Raw genomic sequence first — 26,393 nt, 5'->3', positions numbered from 1 at the left:
CACTGGGAGTGTGGCCCCAGTATCCTAGAAATCACTGGGGCTAATTTCAGAGTGGGAGACTCGCTCAGAGGTGGTTGGAACCTAGTCGGTGGGAGGAGGGTGCTAGTGTAGAGCACAAGTGGCAGGTGCAGGCGGACTTGAGTTGTGCTGTGGATAGACCCTCTTAAATGGCCACGGGGTAGCCCAGGCAAGTAGCAAGGCATTTCGTGACATGGATATACCACTTTTCTGAGACCCAGCCATCTAAAAAGAGAGAACAATAAAATATATTAAAAACATTCTTAAATGTGATTGTACCAACTCTTTAATCAGTGGACAATTTTTATAGCCCAACCAGGATCGTCTGACCTTGGCTTTGAATCCAGACTTTTGTACAGATCTGCAGCACAGTAGCCGGGATTCTCTACATTGTTCGAGTGGATACAGCACACAGACCACAACTCCATCCTGCTCTGAAGATACCATCCCTGCTCATGGTAAGAATCTGTAGGTCTGCAGTATGAATCTTCTAGCAATGATTGGTGTGTCTTGAGTTCTGAGGAAGAGCTTCTGCATGAGTAATCTCTACTGGTACACAAATGCAAGGCTGAACCTAAGCCTGTTTTACAGCAAGATTTTCCCTTTAAAAAAATTTTTTTAAACACTTTTATTTGCCTTTCCAAATTTAGGCTCAAGGCAAGTTGCATTTAGTACAGTAGATAGGTACAAACACATTATAAGCCCTCTGGAACAGTGAACTGAGGCAATGGAGGGTTTCACGTGCTTGCTTACGCTTTCATTAGAATGTCAAAGTAGTTTACAATCATTGTAATGAATTGATAATGAAGAGTGTGTGGACATTGCTATACAGTATTACTGAACAACATGGATATAAGACTACACTTCTTTAATGATACTCTTTGCTAGTAAGCCTGAGGTAAGTTAAAGCTTATAAAAATAATTATAAAGCACAATAACAATCAAGATACCATAATTAAACACTGCACATAAGTAACTACCACAGTCTACTTTCAGTTAAATATTCCTGTAGATACAAGGCTTTCAATTGTCTCTTAAAAGAAATATATCATGATTACTTACTATAGCACTACTAGACATATTCAGCACTTTACACAAAACACACGAGATAGTTTCCAATCTATTCAAGACAGATAGGACAAATAAGGTATTAGGGAGTTTATCGTCGGAATGATGAAGACAGTTGGTACTGATCATGTGAATATGGAATTAAGAGTTAAAAGCAGCCAAAGAAAAAGTGGGCTTTTAGTCTAGATTTGAATAGGTCCAGAGATGCAGTATGAAATATCGACTTGAAGTCTATTCCAAGCATATGACACAAAGGCAAAGTAAGATCCCAAAACAGTACACTACATTTTATGCTGCTTATCCCAGAAATAAGCAGTGGATTTTCCCAAGTCCATTTTAATAATGGCTTATGGACTTTTCTTTTAGGAAGCTATCCAAACCTTTTTAAAATCCTGCTAAGCTAACTTCATTTACCAGATTCTCTGGCAAAGAATTCCAGAGTTTAATTACACATTGAGTGAAGAAATATTTTCTCTAGTTCGTTTTAAATTTACTACTTTGTAGCTTCATTGCGTGCCCCCTTGTCCTAGTATTTTTGGAAAGAGTAAATAAGCGATTCATGTCTACCCGTTCCACTCCACTCAGTATTTTATATACTTCTATCATATCTGCCCTAAGCCATCTTTTCTCCAAGCTGAAGAGCCCAAGCCGTTTCAGCCAGTCCTCATAGGGAAGACATCCCATCCGCTTTATCATTTTCGTTGCCCTTCTCTGTGCCTTTTCTAATTTTACTATACCTTTTTTGAGATGTGGCGACCAGAATTGCATGCCGTATTCAAGGTATGGTCGCACCATGGAGGGATACAAAGGCATAACATCCTCATTTTTATTTCCATTCTTTTCCTAATAATACCTAACATTCTGTTTGTTTTCTTTGAAACCCTCTGTCCAGTGTGCTATGGCAGCAAAGTAGTCAAAGTATTGTCAACGATGACTCCTAGATCCTTTTACTGGTCGGTGACTTATTAATTGCATTTGTATCCCACCTTATCCCACCTATTTGCAGGCTCAAAGTGGCTTACATAGTTTTGTTATACACAGTTAATCCTGGATGTCAGGTACAATTATTGTTGTGCAGAGATTAATTAGGGGAAGAAGTAGAGAGAAGGAAGGAAGGAATTTAGTAGGATTGTTAAATGATGGACTCCTGTAACATCTGCCATTTGGATGCCCAGTCTCGTAAGGTCGGCTTGCAATTTTTCACAATCCTCTTGCGATTTAACAACTTTGAATAACTTTGTGTCGTTGGCAAATTTTATTACCTCATTAGTTCTCATATCTAGATCACTTATAAATATGTTAAAAAGCAGCAGTCCCAACACAGATCCCTGTGGAACCCCACTATCTACATAAGTACATAAGTAGTGCCATACTGGGAAAGACCAAAGGTCCATCTAGCCCAGCATCCTGTCACCGACAGTGGCCAATCCAGGTCAAGGGCACCTGGCACGCTCCCTAAACGTAAAAACATTCCAGACAAGTTATACCTAAAAATGCGGAATTTTTCCAAGTCCATTTAATAGCGGTCTATGGACTTGTCCTTTAGGAATCTATCTAGCCCCTTTTAAAACTCCGTCAAGCTAACCGCCCGTACCACGTTCTCCGGCAACGAATTCCAGAGTCTAATTACACGTTGGGTGAAGAAAAATTGTCTCCGATTCGTTTTAAATTTACCACACTGTAGCTTCAACTCATGCCCTCTAGTCCTAGTATTTTTGGATAGCGTGAACAGTCGCTTCACATCCACCCGATCCATTCCACTCATTATTTTATACACTTCTATCATATCTCCCCTCAGCCGTCTCTTCTCCAAGCTGAAAAGCCCTAGCCTTCTCAGCCTCTCTTCATAGGAAAGTCGTCCCATCCCCACTATCATTTTCGTCGCCCTTCGCTGTACCTTTTCCAATTCTACTATATCTTTTTTGAGATACGGAGACCAGTACTGAACACAATACTCCAGGTGCGGTCGCACCATGGAGCGATACAACGGCATTATAACATCCGCACACCTGGACTCCATACCCTTCCTAATAACACCCAACATTCTATTCGCTTTCCTAGCCGCAGCAGCACACTGAGCAGAAGGTTTCAGCGTATCATCGACGACGACACCCAGATCCCTTTCTTGATCCGTAACTCCTAACGTGGAACCTTGCAAGACGTAGCTATAATTCGGGTTCCTCTTACCCACATGCATCACTTTGCACTTGTCAACATTGAACTTCATCTGCCACTTGCACGCCCATTCTCCCAGTCTCGCAAGGTCCTCCTGTAATCATTCACATTCCTCCTGCGACTTGACAACCCTGAATAATTTTGTGTCATCGGCGAATTTAATTACCTCACTAGTTATTCCCATCTCTAGGTCATTTATAAATACATTAAAAAGCAACGGACCCAGCACAGACCCCTGCGGGACCCCACTAACTACCCTCCTCCACTGAGAATACTGGCCACGCAATCCTACTCTCTGCTTCCTATCTTTCAACCAGTTCTTAATCCATAATAGTACCCTACCTCCGATTCCATGACTCTGCAATTTCTTCAGGAGTCTTTCGTGCGGCACTTTGTCAAACGCCTTCTGAAAATCCAGATATACAATATCAACCGGCTCCCCATTGTCCACATGTTTGCTTACCCCCTCAAAAAAATGCATTAGATTGGTGAGGCAAGACTTCCCTTCACTAAATCCGTGCTGACTTTGTCTCATCAGTCCATGTTTTTGTATATGCTCTGCAATTTTATTCTTAATAATAGCCTCCACCATCTTGCCCGGCACCGACGTCAGACTCACCGGTCTATAATTTCCCGGATCTCCTCTGGAACCCTTCTTAAAAATCGGAGTAACATTGGCTACCCTCCAGTCTTCCGGTATTACACTCGATTTTAGGGACAGATTGCATATTTCTAACAGTAGCTCCGCAAGTTCATTTTTTAGTTCTATTAATACTCTGGGATGAATACCATCAGGTCCCGGTGATTTACTACTCTTCAGCTTGCTGAACTGACCCATTACATCCTCCAAGGTTACAGAGAATTTGTTTAGTTTCTCCGACTCCCCCGCTTCAAATATTCTTTCCGGCACCGGTGTCCCCCCCCAAATCCTCCTCGGTGAAGACCGAAGCAAAGAATTCATTTAATTTCTCCGCTACGGCTTTGTCCTCCTTGATCGCCCCTTTAACACCATTTTCGTCCAGCGGCCCAACCGACTCTTTGGCCGGTTTCCTGCTTTTAATGTATCTAAAAAAATTTTTACTATGTATTTTTGCTTCCAACGCTAATTTCTTCTCAAAGTCCTTTTTTGCCCTCCTTATCTCCGCTTTGCATTTGGCTTGGCATTCCTTATGATCTATCCTGTTACTTTCAGTTGGTTCTCTTCTCCACTTTCTGAAGGATTGTTTTTTGGCTCTAATGATTTCCTTTATCTTACTGTTTAGCCACGCCGGCTGACGTTTAGTCTTTTTTCCCTTTTTTCTAATACGTGGAATATATTTGTCCTGAACCTCCAGGATGGTGTTTTTAAACAGCATCCAAGCCTGATGCAAGTTTTTTACTCTGCGAGCTGCTCCTTTCAGTCTTTTTTTCACCATTTTTCTCATTTTGTCGTAATCACCTTTTCTATAGTTAAACGCTAGCGTACTTGATTTCCTAGTTTCACTTCCTTCAATGCCAATATCAAAACCGATCATATTATGATCACTGTTATCAAGCGGCCCTCGTATCGTTACCCCCTGCACTAGATCATGAGCACCACTAAGGACTAAGTCTAGTATTTTTCCTTCTCTTGTCGGCTCCTGAACAAGCTGTTCCATGAAGCTGTCCTTGATTTCATCAAGAAATCTTATGTCCCTTGCGTGTACAGATGTTACATTAACCCAGTCTATATGCGGGTAATTGAAATCCCCCATTATTATTGTGTTGCCCAGTTTGTTTGCGTCCCTGATTTCCTTTAACATTTCCGCATCCGTCTGTTCGTCCTGGCCAGGCGGACGGTAGTACACTCCTATCACTATCCTTTTCCCCTTTGCACATGGAATTTCAATCCACAGTGATTCCAAGGAGTGTTTTGTTTCCTGCAGAATTTTCAATCTATTTGATTCAAGGCTCTCGTTAATATACAATGCTACCCCTCCACCAATCCGATTCACCCTATCACTACGATATAATTTGTACCCCGGTATGACAGTGTCCCACTGGTTATCCTCCTTCCACCAGGTCTCAGAGATGCCTATTATATCTAATTTTTCATTTAGTGCAATATATTCCAACTCCCCCATCTTATTTCTTAGGCTCCTGGCATTCGAATATAGACATTTCAAACTATGTTTGTTGTTCCTAAGTACATCATGCTTAGTACTTGACAGTATTAATTGGCAATCTTTTGTCTGATTTTTATTGTTATTTAAAGATACCCGATCTACTACAATCTCTTTTGCAACCTCACTATCAGGATACTCTATCTTCCCTGTTATGGTGATATCTTTGAAAGATACCTTATCCCGAACCATGCTCTTTTGAGCGACTGTCTACCCTTCTCCATTGAGAATACTGACCATTTAACCCTATTCTCTGTTTTCTATTATTATTAGCATTTGTATAGCGCTACCAGACGCACGCAGCGCTGAATACCTGATACAAAGAGACAGTCCCTGCTCAAAAGAGCTTACAATCTAAGTAATACAGACAGTTTTTAATCCAGAATAGAATATTACCTCCTATCCCATGGCTCCAATTTCCTCTGAAGTCTTTCATGAGGTACTTTGTCAAATGCCTTTTTGAAAATCCAGATACACACTATCTATTGGCTCACCACGATGGACTGGCAAAAGTTCATTTGAGAATGGAGTGGATATAGCACCGTTCACGGAAGAGAGTGTGTATCAACAACTAGAAAAACTAAAGGTGGACAAAGCCATGGGACCGGATGGGATCCACCCCAGGATATTGAGGGAGCTCAGAGAGGTTCTGGCGGGTCCTCTTAAAGATTTGTTTAATAAATCCTTAGAAATGGGAGAGGTTCCGAGGGATTGGAGAACGGCGGAGGTGGTCCCTCTTCACAAAAGTGGTGATAGGGAAGAAGCTTGAAACTACAGGCCGGTAAGCCTCACTTCGATTATTGGAAAAGTAATGGAAGCGATGCTGAAGGAAAGGATAGTGAATTTCCTGGAAGAAAATGAGTTGCAAGATCCGAGACAACATGGTTTTACCAAAGGGAAATCGTGCCAAATGAATCTCATTGAATTCTTTGATTGGGTGAGCAAGGCTTTTGACACGGTTCCCCACAGGAGGCTCTTAAATAAACTGGATGGGCTGAAGATAGGACCCAAAGTGGTGAACTGGATTAGGAACTGGTTGACGGACAGGCGCCAGAGGGTGGTGGTGAATGGAGTTCGCTCGGAGGAGGGAAAGGTGAGTAGTGGAGTGCCTCAGGGATCGGTGCTGGGGCCGATTCTGTTCAATATATTTGTAAGTGACATTGCTGAAGGGTTAGAAGGTAAAGTTTGCCTATTTGCGGATGATACTAAGATTTGTAACACAGTGGACACCCCGGAGGGAGTGGAAAACATGAAAAAGGATCTGAAAAAGCTAGAAGAATGGTCTAAGGTTTGGCAATTAAAATTCAATGCAAAGAAATGCAAAGTGATGCACTTAGGAAGTAGAAGTCCAAGAGAGGCATATGTGTTAGGCGGTGAGAGTCTGCTAGGTACGGATGGGGAGAGGGATCTTGGGGTGATAGTATCTGAGGATCTGAAGGCGATGAAACAGTGTGACAAGGAGGTGGCCGTAGCTAGAAGGTTACTAGGCTGTATAGAGAGAGGTGTGACCAGCAGAAGAAAAGAGGTGTTGATGCCCCTGTACAAGTCGTTGGTGAGGCCCCACCTGGAGTATTGTGTTCAGTCTGAGGCCGTATCTTGCTAAGGATGTAAAAAGAATTGAAGCGGTGCACAGAAAAGCTACGAGGATGGTATGGGATTTGCGTTACAAGACGTATGAGGAGAGACTTGCTGACCTGAACATGTATACCCTGGAGGAAAGGAGGAACAGGGGTGATATGATACGGACATTCAAATATTTGAAAGGTATTAATCCGCAAACAAACCTTTTCCGGAGATGGGAAGGTGGTAGAACGAGAGGGCATGAAATGAGATTGAAGGGGGGCAGACTCAAGAAGAATGTCAGGAAGTATTTTTTCACGGAGAGGGTGGTGGATGCTTGGAGTGCCCTCCCGCGGGAGGTGGTGGAGATGAAAACGGTAACGGAATTCTCTTCAGTTTGTCAAATTGACCCATTACATCTTCCAGGTTTATAGAGATTTGATTCAGCTTCTCTGACTCGTCAGCATTGAATACCATTTCTTCCTTGTTGAAGACCGAAGCAAAGAGTTCATTTAATCTCTCCGCTATGGCCTTATCTTCCCTGAGTGCCCCTTTTACCCCTCGGTCATCTAGCGATCCAACCGATTCTTTTCCTGGCTTCTTGCTTTAAATATATCTAAAAAAGATTTTACTATGCGTTTTTTTTTTTTACTCCAACTCAGTCTTCTTTTCAAAGTCTCTCTTTGCCGTCCTTTTCAGCGCTTTGCATTTGATTTGCCATTCTTTATGTAGTTCCCTATTATTTTCAGTCGGATACTTCTTCCATGTTCTGAAGGATTTTCTTTTAGCTCTAGTAGCTTCCTTCATCACACTTTTTAACCATGCTGGCTGTTGTTTGGTCTTCCTTACTCCTTGTTTAATAGATGGAATATATTTGGCCTGGGCTTCCAGGATGGTATTTTTGAACAGCATCCACGCCTGATGTAAATTTTTGATCTTCACAGCTGCTGCTCTAATTTTTTTCCACCATTTTTATCATAGTCTCCTTTTTGAAAGTTAAATGCTAACGTATTGGATTTCTTGTGTTTACTTACTCCAGAGCTTATATCAAATGTGATCATGTTATGATCACTGTTATCAAGAGGCCCCAGCACCATTACCTCCTGCACCAGATCATTCGCTCCACTAAGGACTAGGTCTAGAATTGTTCCTCCTCGTGTTGGTTCCTGAACCAGCTGCTCCATAAAGCAGTCCTTGAGTCCATCAAGGAATTTCACCTCTCTAGTATGCACTGATTTTACTTTATCCAGTCAATATTGGAGTAATTGAAATAATCCATTATTATCATGCAGCATAAATAAATGTTCCCCAGTTTGTTAGCCTCCCTAATTTCTGATAACATTTCTACAGCTGTCTGTTCATCCTGGCCAGATGGATGGTAGTACACTCAGCCGGAGCAAACCTCTCATGAACTGAACAACTAAAGGCTGGCCAGAGATAGGCTTGCCCTCTACATGTTGATAAGCCCTAATTGCACTAAGGTGACCCCTTACAGTGTAGAAGGTATTCAAGTAGGGTCTGTGTAGGACAAGTAAGCGGGGGGTCTAAGGCCTTGCTGTCACACCAGATGGCTCTTGAGGGTCATGTCACGGCTCATAGTGTTAGAGCCATGGCAGCGTCAGTGGCCCACTTGAAGTCAGCCACTATTGAAGAGATTTGCAAGGCTGCGACGTGGTCATCTGTCCACACATTCACATCACATTACTGCCTCCAGCAGGATACCCGACGCGACAGTCGGTTCGGGCAGTCGGTGCTGCAGAATCTGTTTGGGGTGTAAATCCAACTCCACCCTCCAGGACCCGCATTTATTCTGGTCAGGCTGCACTCTGTTAGTTGTTCTTCGTAGGTCAATTTTCTGTTGTATCCTCGCCGTTGCGAGGTTCAATTGACCTGGGTTCTTGTTTTGAGTGAGCCTGAGAGCTAGGGATACCCCAGTCGTGAGAACAAGCAGCCTGCTTGTCCTCGGAGAAAGTGAATGATACATACCTGTAGCAGGTGTTCTCCGAGGACAGCAGGCTGATTGTTCTCACTACCTCCCCTTTGGAGTTGTGTTGATCATTTTTGCTTGTTATTCAACTGAGCGGGAACGGTCACGCACGGGCGGGAAGACGGCCGCGCATGCGCGGTGGGCGTGCGCTGCGTGCGGACCGCCCGCGAAGCTTCTTCCGGTTGGTGGGGGCTGCCGCGGACGTCACCCAGTCGTGAGAACAATCAGCCTGCTGTCCTCGGAGAACACCTGCTACAGGTATGTATCATTCACTTTATCGAGCAAGCTCAAAAACGAGCACTTAGCTTCACATAAGCAGCCTCTGCAGAGTCCAGAAGAAAAAATGTTCACTCGACACCTGCAAATGTCAAATCCAATTCAAATTGAGGATACACAGCCTCTCTTGGCATTTCGGCACCCTTCTGTACCTGCTTCCTGAGTCTTCCTGCCGTTACAACATGGATTGCAAATGTACAATGTTGAAAAACACACAAACTAATTCAAACAAAAGCCGGCAAATGGCATCTCCTTAAACGTGCTCAACCAGTCATTGTGGTTTTCCCGACAGATTTTTTAGGAGTTTTGATCAGTGTGATGTGAACACTGCTCATATAGGAAGGAGCCAGACCATACAGAATTTTAAGTATCCTATAGCTCAATTTAAATCTCTGTATCTTAGATCACAAACCTCCTTAGCTAAATAAAAAATGGATCTTAAAAAGTTCCATTCGGAAGATGTGTTTACATCTACATAATACTGTCCGTGGGATCGACCTGCTGGCCAGCAAGTCAGCACAGCGTATTTATTACCCTTCTCTCTAACCTTGCTTATACTCTTCTTTCATATTATTGTTCTGATTCTCCCTCCCTTTGCTGTTTTCCCATTTTCTCTTCTTTCTCACTTCTTTCTGTTCTGTGATTTTTAGAGTTGTAAACTGTGTAGATATATTACTATGTTTTGTGGGATAGCAAGATTGAAATAGGTAACCAGTGTAATATAATTTTAACAAAGGTGTCACTCATGATGCTTTCTAGGGGAACATAATCTACCTGTAGTATTTTGAAGAGTTTGATTATTGTAACATCTTTACTTAGGCTGCTCAAAAAAACTGCATACAAATTCAAACAGTGATTATGCTTGAACAATAATTTTAAATTGCTCAAAAGAAAATAATTGTGTATCTGCCAGCTGCTTTTTTTTTCTTTTTAACAGTTGTCTTTCATACAATTTTTAGTTTCAGACTATGATTACATCTCATTGCACAACGATCAAGAAGAAACAGATCAGCTAGACTTTGACAAATCTTCCACAATCCCCAGGAACAGTGATATCAGTCAGAATTACAGAAGAATGTTCAAGACCAAGCGACCTGCCTCTACAGTGAGTCTTCTTGCTGACCCTGATCCCATGATTAGGTCACCCTATGTGGCAACCATTAAGAGAAAGCCATCGGGTAAACCTCCCCTCAGGCGTGGCACAATAAGCAGCATTCCTGTTCCTATAAAGACACCGGTGGTACCAAGCTACTTCAGCCATTCCTCAGGAATTTTTAGTGGGCGAACTAACAGCGAGGAATTTGTAAATATCCAGGATGCTAGATCTGATCTTTCTCAAATGAAACCATGCCTCTATTCTTCATCCCAAAGTCTCAATGCAATTCACACACCGTACTGTGCAGTTATGCCCAATCAACCCTACTCTTATTATAGGAATATGTATCAGTCATTCCCTAGTTCACAAACAATAACAAGCAACAGCCTAAATACTTCGGCTATTAATAGTGTAGCAGATCCTAGGTCAGAACCACAGACGACTATTCCTTATGATCTTCAGAGAGTGGAAAACATAGAGTCCTGTTTGGGTACCTATGGCCTTCAGACATGTGCCCTAACTCCAGCTGAAGACAATATGTTGAAAATGATCAGACGTGGAGTGAAACTAAGAAAGACTATAAGTAATGATAGGTCTGCTCCTAAGATTAATTAGGTGAAAGGGTCTTGGCAAATAGTCAAGTTTTAGGTTGCATTATTTTGCCTGCTGTTTAGGAAGCTTGATTTTTTTTTCCTGTGCATTTTAAAACACACAAAATAGCTATCGTAATATTCATAATGGTAACTGTATTCAACAGAATTCCTATTATTTTCAGCAAGTAAAAACTGAGCATTTAATGTACTAGTTTTTGGTAACTTTGGGTTTGTGACCTCTGTACATCTAAGTTGTTGAATTGCAAGTTTTATTTAAATCTAGTAGAATCTACCTTTAAAATATTCAGATATTATTTGTATATACTAGTGTAAGTTTCACTACATTTTTCTTTTATGATTCTTGTTTTCATCCTTGGAATAACCAGCACTAAACTATAGGGTTTTGGTGATGTAAGGTTACTTTTTAAGTGAATACTTCTTATATAAATATCCTTTATGTTTATGAACAATTGCACTAGTAAGTTATACAGCACAATAGAATACACAATATACCATTTCAAAATGTCTTGGAAAATTTGAAAAATGAAGGGTAGTATCAAGTTTCCCCTATAAAGGTGAAAGGAGCAATTGAACAGCTCTTTTCCAAAACTCACGTAATTCATTTTTGAGTTGTGATTAATTTTTGTTCAGCAGGGCAGAATTTATTTATTGTAGCTTATGCCTGTTGTAAACTCACTAAATCCATGGCATTTTAATGACTTGGGGCCCTTTTACCAAGCCGTGCTAAAAAGTGGTTGGCACTGTTGTTAGCATGTGGGTTTTGCTATGCGCTGTGACCACTTTTAGAGTGGTGGTAAAATGCCCGCATTTCTGTATCTAATGACACATGCTGATTTCCCAACTAGTGCGTAATTACCATGGGAGCCCTTACTGCCACCTATTTCATTGGTACTAAGGGCTCTTGCGCTAACCCCATGGTAATCTGGCAATGTGCAGCAATATGCCTGAGCTACCTGATAAGCAAAGGGCATGCCTACTCTCCGCCCATAGTCACACATCCCACACTGAAAAATAAAAAATATTTTTCAGCATGGGATTAGTGTGTGCTAGACACACTATAGTGTCCTGCAGCAGTGCATTTTGCTGCACAGTAGGCACATGTTAGTGCCTACCATAGCTTAGTAAAAGGACCCCTTTATGTTGCATACTCTATGCAAAATTCACTCGGTCCAAAAGCCGCTACCTATTTTCCTCAAAACTGTTGCTGATGGACTAAGTAAGTTTTGGAAAAGCAAAGATACTGACCAGTAGCTGGTGTTCTCCGAGGACAGCAGGCTGATTGTTCTCACAAGTAGGTCGACGTCCGCATCGGCCCAGGAAGAGGCAAAATGTTTCCAGCAAAAATATAAAAAAAACGTTGCCAGAGTCTACTGGCACGTGAGCAGCGCACACTGCGCCTGCGCAGATGACTTCCCGCCCGTCGCGAGCGTGCCTCCTCAGTTAAATCAAAAAGCAAATAAATAAGAAAGCAACTCCAAAGGGGAGGTGGTGGGGGGGGGGGGGGGGGAGGATTGTGAGAACAATCAGCCTGCTGTCCTCTGAGAACACCAGCTACAGGTCAGTATCTTCGCTTTCTCAGAGGACAAGCAGGCTGCTTGTTCTCACAAGTGGGGTATCCCTAGCATCCAGGCTCACTCGAAACAATGAACATTGGTCAATTGGGGCTCGCAACAGCGAGGACATAACATAGATTGACCTGAAAACATCAAGAACTGAGAGTGCAGCCTGGAACAGAACAGAAATGGGTCTTTTGGGGGGGGGGGGGGGGGGGGGTGGAGTTGGATTCTAAACCTGGAACAGATTCTGCAGCACTGACTCGCCTAACCAACTGTCGCATCGGGTATCCTGCTGAAGGCAGTAGTGAGACGTGAATGTGTGGACTGATGACCACGTTGCAGCTTTGCAAGTCTCCTCAATTGAGGCTGACTTTAAGTGCGCCACTGACGCAGCCATGGCTCTAACATTGTGAGCTGTGACATGGCCCTCCAGAGTCAGCCCAGCTTGGGCGTAAGTGAAGGAAATGCAATCTGTTAGCCAATTGGAGATTGTGCATTTTCCGATGGCGACTCCCCTCCTGTTGGGGTCGAAAGAAACAAACAACTGGGCAGACTGTCTGAAGGGCTTCATCCGCTCCACGTAAAAGGCCAGTGTTCTCTTGCAGTCCAAGGTATGCAAACTGCTTTCGCCAGGGCGGGTATGAGGACGTGGAAAAAATGTTGGCAAGACAATTGGTTCAAATGGAACTCCAACACCACCTTTGCCAGGAACTTAGGGTTCGTGCAGAGGACTACTCTGTTGTGATGAAACTTGATTTAAGGTGCATGCACTACCAAGGCCTGAAGCTCACTGACCCTACGAGCTGAAGTAACAGCCACCAAGAAAACGACCTTCCAGGTCAAGTACTTCAGATGGCAGTGGCTCAAGAGGAGCTTTCATCAGCTGAGTGAGAACAACGTTGAGATCCCATGACACTGGTGGAGGTTTGACAGGAGCTTTGACAAAAGCAAACCTCTCATGAAGCGAACAACTAAAGGCTGTTCAGAGATAGGTTTACCCTCTACATGGCGATGAAAAGCACTAATCACACTAAGGTGAACTCTTACGGAGTTGGTCTTGAGACCAGACTCTGACAAGTGTAGAAGGTATTCAAGCAGGGTCTGTGTAGGACAAGAAAGAGGATCTAGGGCCTTGCTGTCACACCAGACGGCAAACCTCCTCTTTTTGAAAGAGTAACAGTTCTTCGTGGAATCTCTTCTGGAAGCAAGCAAGACTCGGGAGATACCTTCTGAAAGACCCAAGGAGGCAAATTCTAAGCTCACAACATCCAGGCCGTGAGAGCCAGAGACTGGAGGTTGGGATGTAGAAGTGACCCCTCGTTCCGAGTGACAAGGGTTGCAAAACACTCCAATCTCCACGGTTCTTCGGAGGACAACTCCAGAAGAGGGAACCAAATCTGACGCGGCCAGAAGGGTACAATCAGGATCATGGTTCCGCAGTCTTGCATGAGTTTCAGCAGTCTTCCCTACTAGAGGTATGGGAGGATACACATACAGAAGGCCTGCCCCCCCCCCCCCCCCCCCCCCCATGTAGGAGAAAGGCATCTGACGCTAGTCTGTCGTGGGCCTGAAGCCTGGAACAGAACTGAGGGGACCTTGTGATTGATCTGAGTGGCAAAAAGATCCACCGAGGCGGTGCCCCACGCTCGGAAGATCTTGCGGACTATGTCCATGTTCAGTGACCACTCGTAAGGTTGCATTATCCTGCTCAACCTGTCGGCCAGACTGTTGTGTTCACGCTTGCCAGATAAATGGCTTGGACAAACATGCCATGACGGCAAGCCTAAAGCCACATCTGGATGGCTTCCTGACACAGAGGGCGAGATCCGGTGCCCCCCGCCCCCCCCCCCCCCCCCCCCCCGCTTGTTGGTGTAAAACATGGCAACCTGATTGTCTGAATTAAGATTACTTGGTTGGACAGCCGATCTCTGAAAGCCTTTAGAGCGTTCCAGCAGATCGCTCTTAATTCCAGGAGGTTGATCTGCACAAGCCTTTAGAGCGTTCCAGATCGCTCTTAATTCCAAGAGGTTGATCTGCAGACCTTTTTCCTGAAAGGACCAGGCTCCCTGAGTGTGGAGCCCATCTACATGAGCTCCCCACCCCAGGAACGATGCATCCATCATCAGCACTTTTTGTGGCTGAGGGAATGGTCGCCCCATGGTCAAATTGGATCAAATCGTCCACCATTGAAGAGAATTCTGAAAGTCAGTGGACAGTTGGATTACATCCTCTAGATCCCCCGCAGCTTGAAACCACAGGGAAGCTATGGTCCATTGAGCTGATCTCATATGTAGACGTGCCATGGGCATTACATGAACTGTGGAGGCCATGTGCCCCAGAAGTCTCAACATCTGCCGAGCCGTGACCTGCTGAGATGCTCGAACCATGGACACCAGAGACAGAAAGTTCTCTGCCCTTGCCTCGGGTAGATAAGCTCGAGCTGTCTGAGTGTTCAGCAGAGCTCCAATGAATTCTAATTTTTGGACTGGGGTGAGATGGGACTTGGGATAATTTATGACAAACCTCAGTAGCTCCAGCACCTGAATAGTCATTCACATGGACTCCAGAGCACCTTCCTTCAAGGTGCTCTTCACCAGCTAATCGTCGAGATAAGGGAACACATGAACTCCCAGTCTGCGTAGCGATGCTGCGACTACAGCTAGGCATTTTGTAAACACTCTGGGCGCAGATGCCAGGCCAAAAGGCAGTACACTGTACTGAAAGTGCTGTGTTCCTAGCTGAAAATGAAGATACCTCCTGTGAGCTGGAAGTATCGAGATGTGTGTGTAAGCATCCTTTAAGTCCAGAGAGCATAGCCAATCGTTTTCCTGAATCATGGGAAGAAGGGTGCCTAGGGAAACCATCCTGAACTTTTCTCGGATAAGTAATTTGTTCAGGGCCCTTAGGACGCACCCCCCGTTTTATTTTGCACAAGGAAGTACCTGGAATAGAATCCCAGCCCTTCTTCCCCTGGTGGAATGGGTTCGACCGCTTGGGCCTGTAGAAGGGCAGAGAATTCCTCTGCAAGTACCTGCTTGTGCAGGGAGCTGTAGGAACGAGCTCCCGGTGGGCAATTTGGAGGCTTGGATTCCAGATTGAGAGTGTATCCTAACCGGACAATTTGAGGAACCCACCGGTCGGAGATTATAAGAGACCACCTTTGGTGAAAAAACATTAACCTTCCTCCAACCAGCAAGTCGTCCAGTACGGACATGTTTACAGAGGCTATGCTGAACTGGAGCCAGTCAAAAGCCCGTCCCTTGCTTTTGCTCCGGAGGGAGTGCATCAACCAAGCTGGACAGTTGCCTTACCGAGTTCAAGTGGATGCTCATGAAGAGCTGGTAAGATTGAATTTTGGCGGCGAGCATAGCGGCCTGATACATTTTCCTCCCAAAAGAATCAAGAGTCCTAGCTTCTCTGCCTGGGGGCGCCGAGGCATAGTCCCTAGTACTCTTGGCTCTCTTGAGGGTGGAATCCACCACCATGGAATTGTGGAGTAACTGAGACCTCATCAATCCAGGTTCACTGTGGATCCAATACTGGGATTCAGTTTTCTTCGGGATCACGGGGCCAGACAGAGGGAACGACCAATTCCGCATAAGGACTTCCTTCAGTACCTTATGTAGAGGAGCCATCACAGCCTCTCTAGGTGGAGAAGGATAATCCAGGGCCTCGAGCATCTCAGCCCTGGGCTCATCCTCAACCTCCATAGGGAAAGGAATAGCCGTAGCCATTTCCCGGACAAAAGATGTAAAGGGCAGACTCTTTGGTGGAGATAGTCTCCTTTCTGGTGGAGGGGAAGGATCAGAGGGAATCCCAAAGGACTCGTCAGAAGAAAAGTACCTGGGGTCTCCCTCTGACTTCCATGAACGCTCCTCTTCAGTATCGGATAAGACCTCCCTCAGGACACTCCGAGACTGAGCCTGCCTCAACACCGAGGAACAAATGTCCTTGATGGCGATGTTGAGAAGTCGACACCCGCCTAGACTGCGGTGAAGCTTCCTCCACCCGGGTGGCAGCCAACGTCGATGCCGCCGAGGCCGGGGACCTCTCCACAGGAGAAGGGCCAGACGCCGCTGCAGCCGGCAGCATGGAAGGCGCAAGCATTCCTGACACCAAAGCAGACTGGCGCAGCAATCCCTCCAGAAGCTCTGGAAGCAGGGCCCGGATGCACTCGTAGAGAGCCACCTTTGGAAAAGGCTGCGGGGTCGGTGGAACAGGCGGTGTCAGAATCTGTGGAGGCTTGGGAGCAGGCATGTGGCTGCTAGGATACCGACGCACCTCCTGTATCAAGGGGGAGCAATCCTCTCAGCGGCAACGCTTCTCGGGTGCCGACTCTCTCGACGCCCCTGAGCTCCCAGTACCGTGCGAAGGAGAACAGTGATGGTGCTTCTTCGCCTTTGCTCAACGCCTGTCATTGAGACTCCTCGGTACCAAGGAGGATGTGGAATCCTCACGTCTCCTCAGGGCCAGATCCAACGAAGGTCCCGGGAGGCCTGCATAACAGGAGGCCTCGAGACAGGTGGAGACCCACTCAATGCCTCACTGCTCTCAGCACGAGATGGTCTCTCAGCAGCCATTAGCGCTGCTCCCGACGATGTCGACACCGCCGACCTCGGTACCGAAGTCAAAGGACCGTACCGAGCCCCAAAAAGCTTTTCTTTGATTCCATTTCTTCATACAAAGACACAGACTACAAGCGACTGCTCTATGGTTGGGCCCAAGGCACTGTATACACCAGGCGTGGGTATGGGTACCTGAGATGGTCCGGTTGCAGCGAGTACAACGCTTGAAGCCGCTGGGTGTCCTCAATGACATGGACAGAAAAACGGCCTTGGCCAAAAAAAGCGAAGGGCACAAAAAAGGAGAAACCCGACCGCGAAAAAGAAAGTAAATTTAAAGTAGGCAAAAAAACTAAGGGTAATACATTGTCATTTTCTTTAAAAAAAAAAAAAAAAAAGTGAATAGAAAACACAATAGTCGTCAGACTGGGCCCAAAAATTGAGAACAGGAAAACAGCCTGTTACCTCGCCGCGGACGAAAACAAACTGAGGAGGCACGCTCGTGACGGGTGGGAAGTCATCTGCTCGCGCGCCAGAAGACTCTGGCAAAGTTTTTATATTTTTGCTGGAAAAATTTTGCCGCTTCCTGGCCCGATGCGGACGTTGACCCACTTGTGACAACAAGCAGCTTGCTTATCCTCGGAGAATGTGCTCTTCAATTATGGATTTATTTTTGCTTCCTATCACTATTAATATAGCCTTGCTTGAGAGATAAATATGATGAGTTTATTCTGGTTTTCAGCATGTTTATGTTAAAATTGGGGATGGTGTTGGTCAGATCCTCTTATATTATATTTTCCAGTCATACTTTTAGGTCCTGTCTGTACTTCTTTCTCTTAATTTTTAAGATCAGATAGGCCATTTTATTATTTTGTATGTTAACATTGATTCTTCCTTCTCTGAAGTCATCTTGCAAATGTTTTCTAATATACATCTGTCACAAAATAAATGCTTATCCTGTTTTTCCCCTTCCTTACTACATTGAATTCTCTCCAGCATTATACCACCAGAACAAATGGAGTGGAGGTGACCAAATAAGTAGAGAGAAGGTGACCATGTTCAAAAGGTTGGTTTTGCTTTCCTTTTACCCAAATAAAGGATGATGTTTTGAACCTGGTCACCCCCACTCCTTTTGTTCTGTTGCTGTGTCAAGCGGGTTTTGGTTCTTCTTTTTGTGCAGTGTTATACCACACCATATATATTATGTATACATGCATACATTTTAGATTATTTTCCTATGATGAAATCTGTTTGTGTAACTAGATAACATATTATATACAGTGCACTCCATTTAAGTGCATGTCAGATAAGCACATGCTCTGTTTAACTGCATGCTGTACTTCGGTCCCGTTTTTGGCGCCATCAATTTCTATGGGGACAAACCAGGTTAGCGCACCACTGATAAGTGCAAGATTCACTTATATGCATGGTTTAAGACCGCTGCTTTGCAGGAAAGATTCCGCATAAGCACGCACACAGAATATGGAAGTTGATTGGCGTGTGACAACCAACGAGATTCAAATTTACCGTCCCTTTAACTGCCACAGGCAGAATAAGCGAAAGAATGTTGAGTCGTCGTGTAACTGTAAGACTTTAACACTGGCTGAACGAATAGAAGTTCTTAAAAAATTAGAAAACAAAGTCAAGCATCTATTGCTAAAGAATATGGTGTCAATCCCAGTCAAATTTCACGTATCTTGAAGCAGAACGACCAGCTTCTGGAAGACTGGCAAAACAATACAAATCCACAACGGAAACGAAAACGGGCAGGAAAAGCTGAGGAGGTAGAAGATGCTGTTCTTCGGTGGTTTTCTCAAGTCAGCAGACAGTTTCCTGTCAGTGGTCCACTGCTTATGGCGAAAGCTAATCAGCTAGCTGAAAGTCTTGGACTAACAGAATTGAAAGCCACTGTTGGATGGTTGGAAAGATGGAAGGAGAGGAACAACATAAAATTCAAGAAACAGCATGGTGAAAAACAAGACGCTGATGACTTTGGTGCTGAAAATTGGGTTGTTTCAGTTCTTCCTACCATCTTGAACGAGTTTGCACCTCGTGACATTTTCAATGCTGATGAAAACGGTCTCTACTTGCGAGCGATTCCTGATGGAACACTTGCATTGAAACAAGTCAAAACTACAGGAGGTAAAACGTTGAAGGACCGACTGATTATCCTCCTTTGCTGCAATATGGATGGGAGTGAAGTTGGAACCACTCGTCATTGGAAAGAGCAAACAGCCCCGTTGCTTCAAGAATGTTAAGCAACTTCCTGTGTCATACAAGGCTAATGCAAATTCATGGATGACTGGGGAAATTTGGAAGCAGTGGGTAAAGAAGTTAGACACTAGAATGTGGGCACAAAAGTGTCAGAGTTTGTTGCTTTGTGATAATTGTGCTGCACACAGGGATGATGTCAGGCTAACGTCAAGGTGGTCTTCCTGCCACCAAACACTACCTCTCTGATCCAACCTATGGATCAGGGCATAATAGCCAATTTCAAACAACATTATCGGGCTCTTGTGCTACGTTGTCTGATGAGCGTTATGGATGACCAGACTGGCAAGGACAAACGTGCTGTTGAACTGGCTCTTAATCTATCACTGTTGGATTCCCTACATATGCAGAAAGAAGCCTGGAATCATTTTACACAGGCAACCATTGTGAACTGCTACAAGCAGGCAAGCATTGTTAGAGATGTGGAGAGGGACGAAACAGATGCAGCTGTTGCAAACGCGTCAGATGAACAGGCTATTGACATCCCAGACCGTGTTACTGAAGAGGAGTTTCAGCAATGTAGCTGTTGATTACGATCTACAAAGAGCTGACGACAGCACTGACATCCAGATATGCTCCTACACACAGGCGCAACGGCTGATGATGAAACAGATGATGAAATGAGCAGCGAGGCACATGCTGACGAAATTCAACAACCTCCGGCTACTTTTGCAAGAGCGCTGGAGAGTCTCAACATCGTGCGGGCCTATCTGGAGGCCACTGGATGTCAGTGCTATGACAGTTTTTACCGTCTGCCAGACGTGGTCTATGGAACTCACAGACACAAGAATGTACAGAGGACTATAACTAATTACTTCAAGCCAGCCTAATGTCCAACTGAGACTGTATACTGTACGTATAATAATAAACAGTACTGTACATGCGTTTACCAGATGTCAAGCTTCTTTGGGTCACAACGGTTAAGTGCATGCTCCGGTTAACTGCATGTATTTCTTTGGTCCCAGACCCTTGCACTTAAGCGGATTGCACTGTATGTGTGTGTGTGTGTGTATATATATATATATATGTTCCAACATCAGAATGAATCTGGTTATATTTGTTGCCTACACCCTTACTTTTGGTACAGATATGAATACCTCATTTATACTTGCAGTGGAGATGTTTAAGCTGAAGTCACCACTTAGACCAATGGTAATGGGCAAATCCACTGGAGCTCAGGGACACCAGACTAATTCCAGCTGTAAAAGAATTACTATATCTCTGCAATGATCTTGAGGCTCTAAGAATTATATTTGTCAGCTTAGAACTGTACATCCTATTGTCTTGTAAATTTTTAGGAAGAATGCACAGAGTTTCAGAAACAGTTCTGTCTATATTCTTGAAGGGTTACAATTGAAATATTTGACTTAAAAAAAAAAAGATGTTTTGTAATGCCACAGTGAGGAGTAATTATGTAATGGTGAAAATATTTTATAAAGCATAAGTGAACTATAGATATTTGTATAAAATGCTGACTTCAGTTACCTCAGAAATAAAAAGCAATCATATAAAGATGATGACAAAATGTGGTTTTTGTTTGTCTGATGCTGGATAACCTTTGTGGATACATTGAACAACTGTTCCAGTTTAGCTTTAAGAGAAGGTAAGTCTTTCATATGCAGTGGCTTTAGTGATTTGGCACACTTTGTGTTTCAAATCGTAGGAAATATGTTAAAAAATAACCTACAAGTATATTTAGCAGCAGGAACTAGCTTAGTTGTAAGAGGGATGAGGTCAGAATTGAGTCCAAAGCCCACTGTCCTATAGGTGCAACACTAGTTTAGGGAAACAGAAATATACTGACACCTGTTTTTCAATACTTACTCAAAATTGGCAGGCAAATGGATGTGACTGCCAAATATGCATATAGATTAACCAAAGAGCCTAGTGGACAATGTCAACAGTCCAAAACAAAACTAAATGGTCCACCATATAAATACAAAAATTAAAATAACTGCTGCAAATAGTCTGCCTCAATGCCAAAAAAGTTATGTGAGGAAATGACTTCAGTCGTCAGCATACTCACAAGCCCAAGTTCTTGGTCAAGCATCTCCACAAAGCAGTATAAGAGTAGTTACTTCCTGCTTCTACCAAAAAAAAAAAAAAATTTAATGTCAAAATAATCTTCAAATAAAAAAGTGAAAAACTTTTATTGCCCACATTATGCCAGAATGCTACTTCAGGGACTTCATGATAAATTCTAAGTAGACACTCTCCTCTCAATGGTCCAAAGCTGTGCGATTCCTATCTGCTTGAATCAGTGTTCTCCATACACAAGATTCTTAGTACCCATGAAAGCAATGACATCATATAAAGCTCCTGGAATTGCAAGCTGTTTGGAACGCTCTCAGAACCTTCCAGAATTGTATTCTTAATCAGGTTAAACTGGTTCACACGGACAATCAGGTGGCGATGTATTACCTGTACAAGCAGGGAGGAACTGGATCTTACTCCTCTGTTGCCAAGCAAACCAAATCTGGATTTGGGCAGCTTCTCAAAACTTCTTTCTATGAGCTATTTATCTAGCCGGCAAATAGAATGCTGTAGCAGATAAACTCAGCAGATTCCTTCAACATCACGAATGGTCTCTCGGTACCTTGGTCATTTGTCAAATCTTCCAGGAGTGGGGAACCCCAGTAGACTTGTTCGCTTATAAGTACATAAGTATTGCCACACTGGGACAGAACAAAGGTCCATCAAGCCCAGCATTCTGTTTCCGACAGTGGCCAATCCAGGTCACAAATAACTGGTAAGATCCCAAAAAAGTTCAATCTTATGCTGCTTATCCCAGAAATAAGCAGTGGATTTTCCCCCAAGTCAATTTAATAATGGTCAACGGACTTTTCGGTGCTGATTTTTCTGGCACTATATAATCTGGTCCTATATGCCTAGGTGATCAGTCTGAGAATGGGCACTTATAGATACAGCACATAAAACACACATGTAAGTTACTCCTATGTTTAATCAGTATAGCTTTGCAGACTATTCAAGTAGGCTATTTTATAAAGGCACACATGTGTGCCTTATTCTAAAATTACCCTCAGCGTCTGTGGTTAGGAGGTAAGAGAACTCAGTTTTTGTTCTTACTGTGGTTTTGAAACCTAATTTTACATATTATAAGGATAATGGTAAAGTAGCTGCTGTTCTAAGGGCCTGTGCTTAAAGTGACATATTTGGGGTAATTTTCAGAAGGTTTCTGTGAGTGAACAGATTTTTACCCATGGAAAAAAACACCTTCTAAAAATTATCCTTCTCTCTATGCAGAGAAAAAGGGTTGTAATGTGAGTGGGGTCAGGATGAGCCCCTAAAGTGCCTGGGTGAATTTCATTTTGAAATTTTGCATGTTCTTTACCTCATCTACTTTGCTCCAGCAGATTAAATACGGGGTATAGAATCCCACAGCATTGGCCTGCCACAGGATTTTTGAAGAGAAACCCCTTGCAGTTCCCTTTTGAAAACCAACTTGCACATCTGATGGGCATCTACAAGCCTGCAACTGAAAATACCCACCTCTAAAAGGATAGTTTGTCTAGTCATTAACTGTAAGAAATAAAAAATACATAATGCAAATCTGAACATTAAAAGGCAAAATATTAGGTTTATTATACATGGGTATATACAAATTTATGCATATAGCAAATATACTTTCTGCTTTTCTGTTCTAAAATATAAATTCTTGTATTGATTAATAAGCTGTTAAACCAAAAAAATCATGTGCTAGATAAAAAAGTATGTTTCCCTTCGTGATAGAACACTCTTATCAAACAATGCTGCCAGTAACATTTCACACAATTTTTTTTATCAAAAGGCAGGGTGGTCATGTTTTCCATTATGCTGAAATAAAAACAATTGCTATATACAATATTCCAAACCAGTATTTCTTAGAGCCAGGTACAGGCTGTGTAGATGCTACACAGTATATATAATTTCAAGCTTTCCAGAAGACAGAGATCCCTTTTAAAACACAAAGCTTTAAAAAAAAAAAAAAAAAAACATATACAGCTGTGATGGAATAGATGGCCCATAAGCTGACTGGAGCTAGATCACAGCAACACATCCTCAATGTCATGTAGTAGCAACCAACTGCAGACAGCAAAAGACAACTCTAGAACATGCAGAAAGCATATTTATCATCTTATTCAAAAATGGAATTTCTAGGTTATGTGCCTCTTTCTGCATGTAATCTGTGGATTAAAGCTGTATACAGCCTAGGCTAACAGCAGTACCAGCTTAAGTCATAACAGAGTATACAGTATTACTTAGTCTTACCCTTTTGGCAGTCCAACTAGAAAATATTCATATTGAAATTTAAAAGAACTGCATCTGTTTGCATTGGTCAAATTACCAATGAGAAAATAAAATGGTAAAGATTTACACATTTAGGATCTGTCTGTACATATTTCCATAGATCTGTACACACTACTAGTAGCTTGGACATTTCAAAGGTAACTGCCTCAACTGTTTTAGAGTTTGTAGTATTTTGATATTAAAAGAATGTTTTCTACAAGAGTATTGTTACTTCACCTTGTCAGTGGGCCACGCAAAATATTTTCTTGCACAATTTCAATCTGAATATTAGTTATCTACACAGTGTCTGGAAAAATAGGACCCCCAGCATTTTTCCAAATAACCCAAAAATGTCCTACTGCAGCAGACATTTCTGAGTACTTTATTTTTCAACAGGATGAAGCTCCAGTGCATTAAGCTCACAAAACAGTTGAGCTCTTAAGTAATGAAACCCCAGAATTCATTGAGCCAACAGCTCAGTGGCATTGAAGACTTTGTGAATGTGTCAATGTTGAAGGAAGACATTTTGAACACAAATTATGAATTAACTAGAAAAAAACCCATTATACTAATGTATTTTCAAAGTATTCAATTGCAAAGTATTTTGGAAACTGTGCAAGAGGTCCATTTTTTTTTCTGGACACTATTCCTATGTAATTCAGCGTTAACTGATCTCATGCCACTCTGAGACTGTAGTCTGATCTTCTTATTTCCATTTTAATGCATATGACATATCAACTGCAATAGCAAAGTTGCTTACAGATGTTCTCTTAGGATGGCAAGATCTCAGTCCCCACAAGTGGAAAAAAGTCACCTAATAGAACCTGGGCCAGTTGTAAAAAAAGCTTTTAGAATGTTCTAGAGCAGGGCACCGTGCATTTACTGGAACTTTTGCACTGGTGTCATTATGTTGGCCATCTCAGATCTGGATAAAGCTATAGCTTGAGCTTGTAAAAACTAACTCCTAGGGAAGGTGGGTGGGTGGGTTTTGTGAGGACCAATATCATGTCTCAGAGCACACCTGTTCTAGGTGAGCAGCTTTGCTTTCTCCAAGGACAGGCAAGATATATTATCTTCATAAGTTGGATTACCTGGGTACAGCTTGCTTTTAATAATAAAAATGAAAGGAAAGCAAGGTCCATGGACAACAAAACAGACTTTTTTTTTTGTTGGCAATGGGCCTTTTCTGCACACTTTTCTTACTAGGGAGGCCACTGAAAGTAATAAAAATTGTCCACGGCAAGGTGAAGTTGGACTCTAAATCTTAGTGATGCTGGAAGTGAAACTGACCAAACGTACTGCAGCATCAGGAATCCCTTGCTACACAATGATGGGCTACAGATGTTCCAAGGGACATCCATGTTGTAGCCTTGCAGATCTCTTCCACAGAAGCTGATCTTAGGTGGGTGAGCCTCAACATGACCTTCCAAGGTCAAGCCTACCTTAGCATAAATGATAGATGCAATCTGCTATTTAAGAAAAAGTGTCCCCCAGATTTTGACACCTAAATTTAGGTGCAGATCCAAGATGCGCATGTATCTAAATTAGTTAATGAGCTATAAACAATGAATTAAAAGGCCTTATCAAATCAATAATAGCATTTGACACTAATTTGGATTTGTGTGCACATCTTCCTGCATGCTATTCTGTAACACCCTGTGTCTAAATCTTCTAGCATGTAACTGAAAAGATGGTGTGGCCAGGGGAGGAGCATGGATGTTTCAAAAAGTTGTGCTGGTGTAAATTCTGGCACTCAACTTTAGGTGCAAGTACTGGTTGTAAGTACTGTTCTATAAAGTGCAGTTACTTTATAGTGCCCTTTATAGAATGGCACTTAGCACAGTTTTTTTTTTTTGCTGTTAATATGAGCACCATTTACTGACTCTAGCCCCCCTGTGTGTTTGACTATGGCAGTTTCAAGTTTAATGGGATCAAAAGAAACAAAAATCTAGGTTGGCTTTTATAAGGGCTTTTGGCCATTCCAAGTAGGCTAAGGTTCTTTTGCAATTCAAAGTGTGGATATGTGGCCTGACAAAAATTTTAGAAAGATGACTGATTGGTTAGGGAGGAAATCTGACACCATCTAGGGACGATCGTAGGATATGCACACAGAAAAACAATTATTGTCATAGTATGCACAAAACTATCGCATCTGTTGACTGCCCTAGAGTGACACCACTACTGTTATAAAAGCTTTTATCGTGTGGATAAGACAAATGGATCGCACCATGGACTGGTTTATATGAAAAATCAGACACATTTCAGGATGCCTATAAATATTACATCTTATGAACTCCAGAAGAAAGGAAGTACTTTCACAATATCAGCAGTACATTTTTAGAGACTGAAATATCCAACATACTCTGGCTTAGCAGTGAAGTTCATTACTGTCGTGGTATGTGCAAAACTAACCTATCTGGAGAGACTGCCTACAGGCGCAGCTTTTGAGGTACACCCAGTTCTACCCAGATTGGATAGTATTAAGAAGACAATCTACCAGGGCTTGAAGTTCACTTAATGAAGTGGTGAGGTTATTGCTATCAAAATTAAGAGACTTTCCAGGAAATAAACTTTAGAAGAGAATTCGCTATTCATTCAAAGGTGGTTCTATACCTTATACAAGAAGCAATTCTTAAGTTTCCTTACTTGAAGTATGGAGACCAAAGCTCCATCCAGGTGGTTGTGATTAGCTGCTATCGCATCATATGAACTCTTGAGTTTGTTCATGGACCAACTGCAGCCATTGAGTGGTGATGCTGATAAAGCTCAGAAGAAGTTATCC

At 42.9% G+C, this 26,393-nt stretch overlaps 1 protein-coding gene across 1 annotated transcript in view; it reads left to right on the top strand.

Annotated features, from left to right (window-relative positions):
• LOC115475687 (protein MTSS 2-like) overlaps positions 1–12,407 on the top strand; it is a 293,373-nt gene extending 280,966 nt beyond the window's left edge. The window contains exons 12-13 of the mRNA XM_030211609.1: positions 329–476; positions 10,185–12,407. Of these exons, the coding sequence (XP_030067469.1) occupies positions 329–476; positions 10,185–10,936 (900 nt within the window). The 3' untranslated portion in view covers positions 10,937–12,407. The remainder of the gene's footprint in view (positions 1–328; positions 477–10,184) is intronic.
• The last annotated feature ends 13,986 nt before the right edge of the window (positions 12,408–26,393 follow it).

This window comes from Microcaecilia unicolor, chromosome 8 (assembly GCF_901765095.1).
Source record: "Microcaecilia unicolor chromosome 8, aMicUni1.1, whole genome shotgun sequence".
Classification (NCBI taxonomy): Eukaryota; Metazoa; Chordata; class Amphibia; order Gymnophiona; family Siphonopidae; genus Microcaecilia; species Microcaecilia unicolor.
Note: the sequence above shows the minus strand (reverse complement) of the source record. Positions and strands in the feature narration are given on the sequence as shown.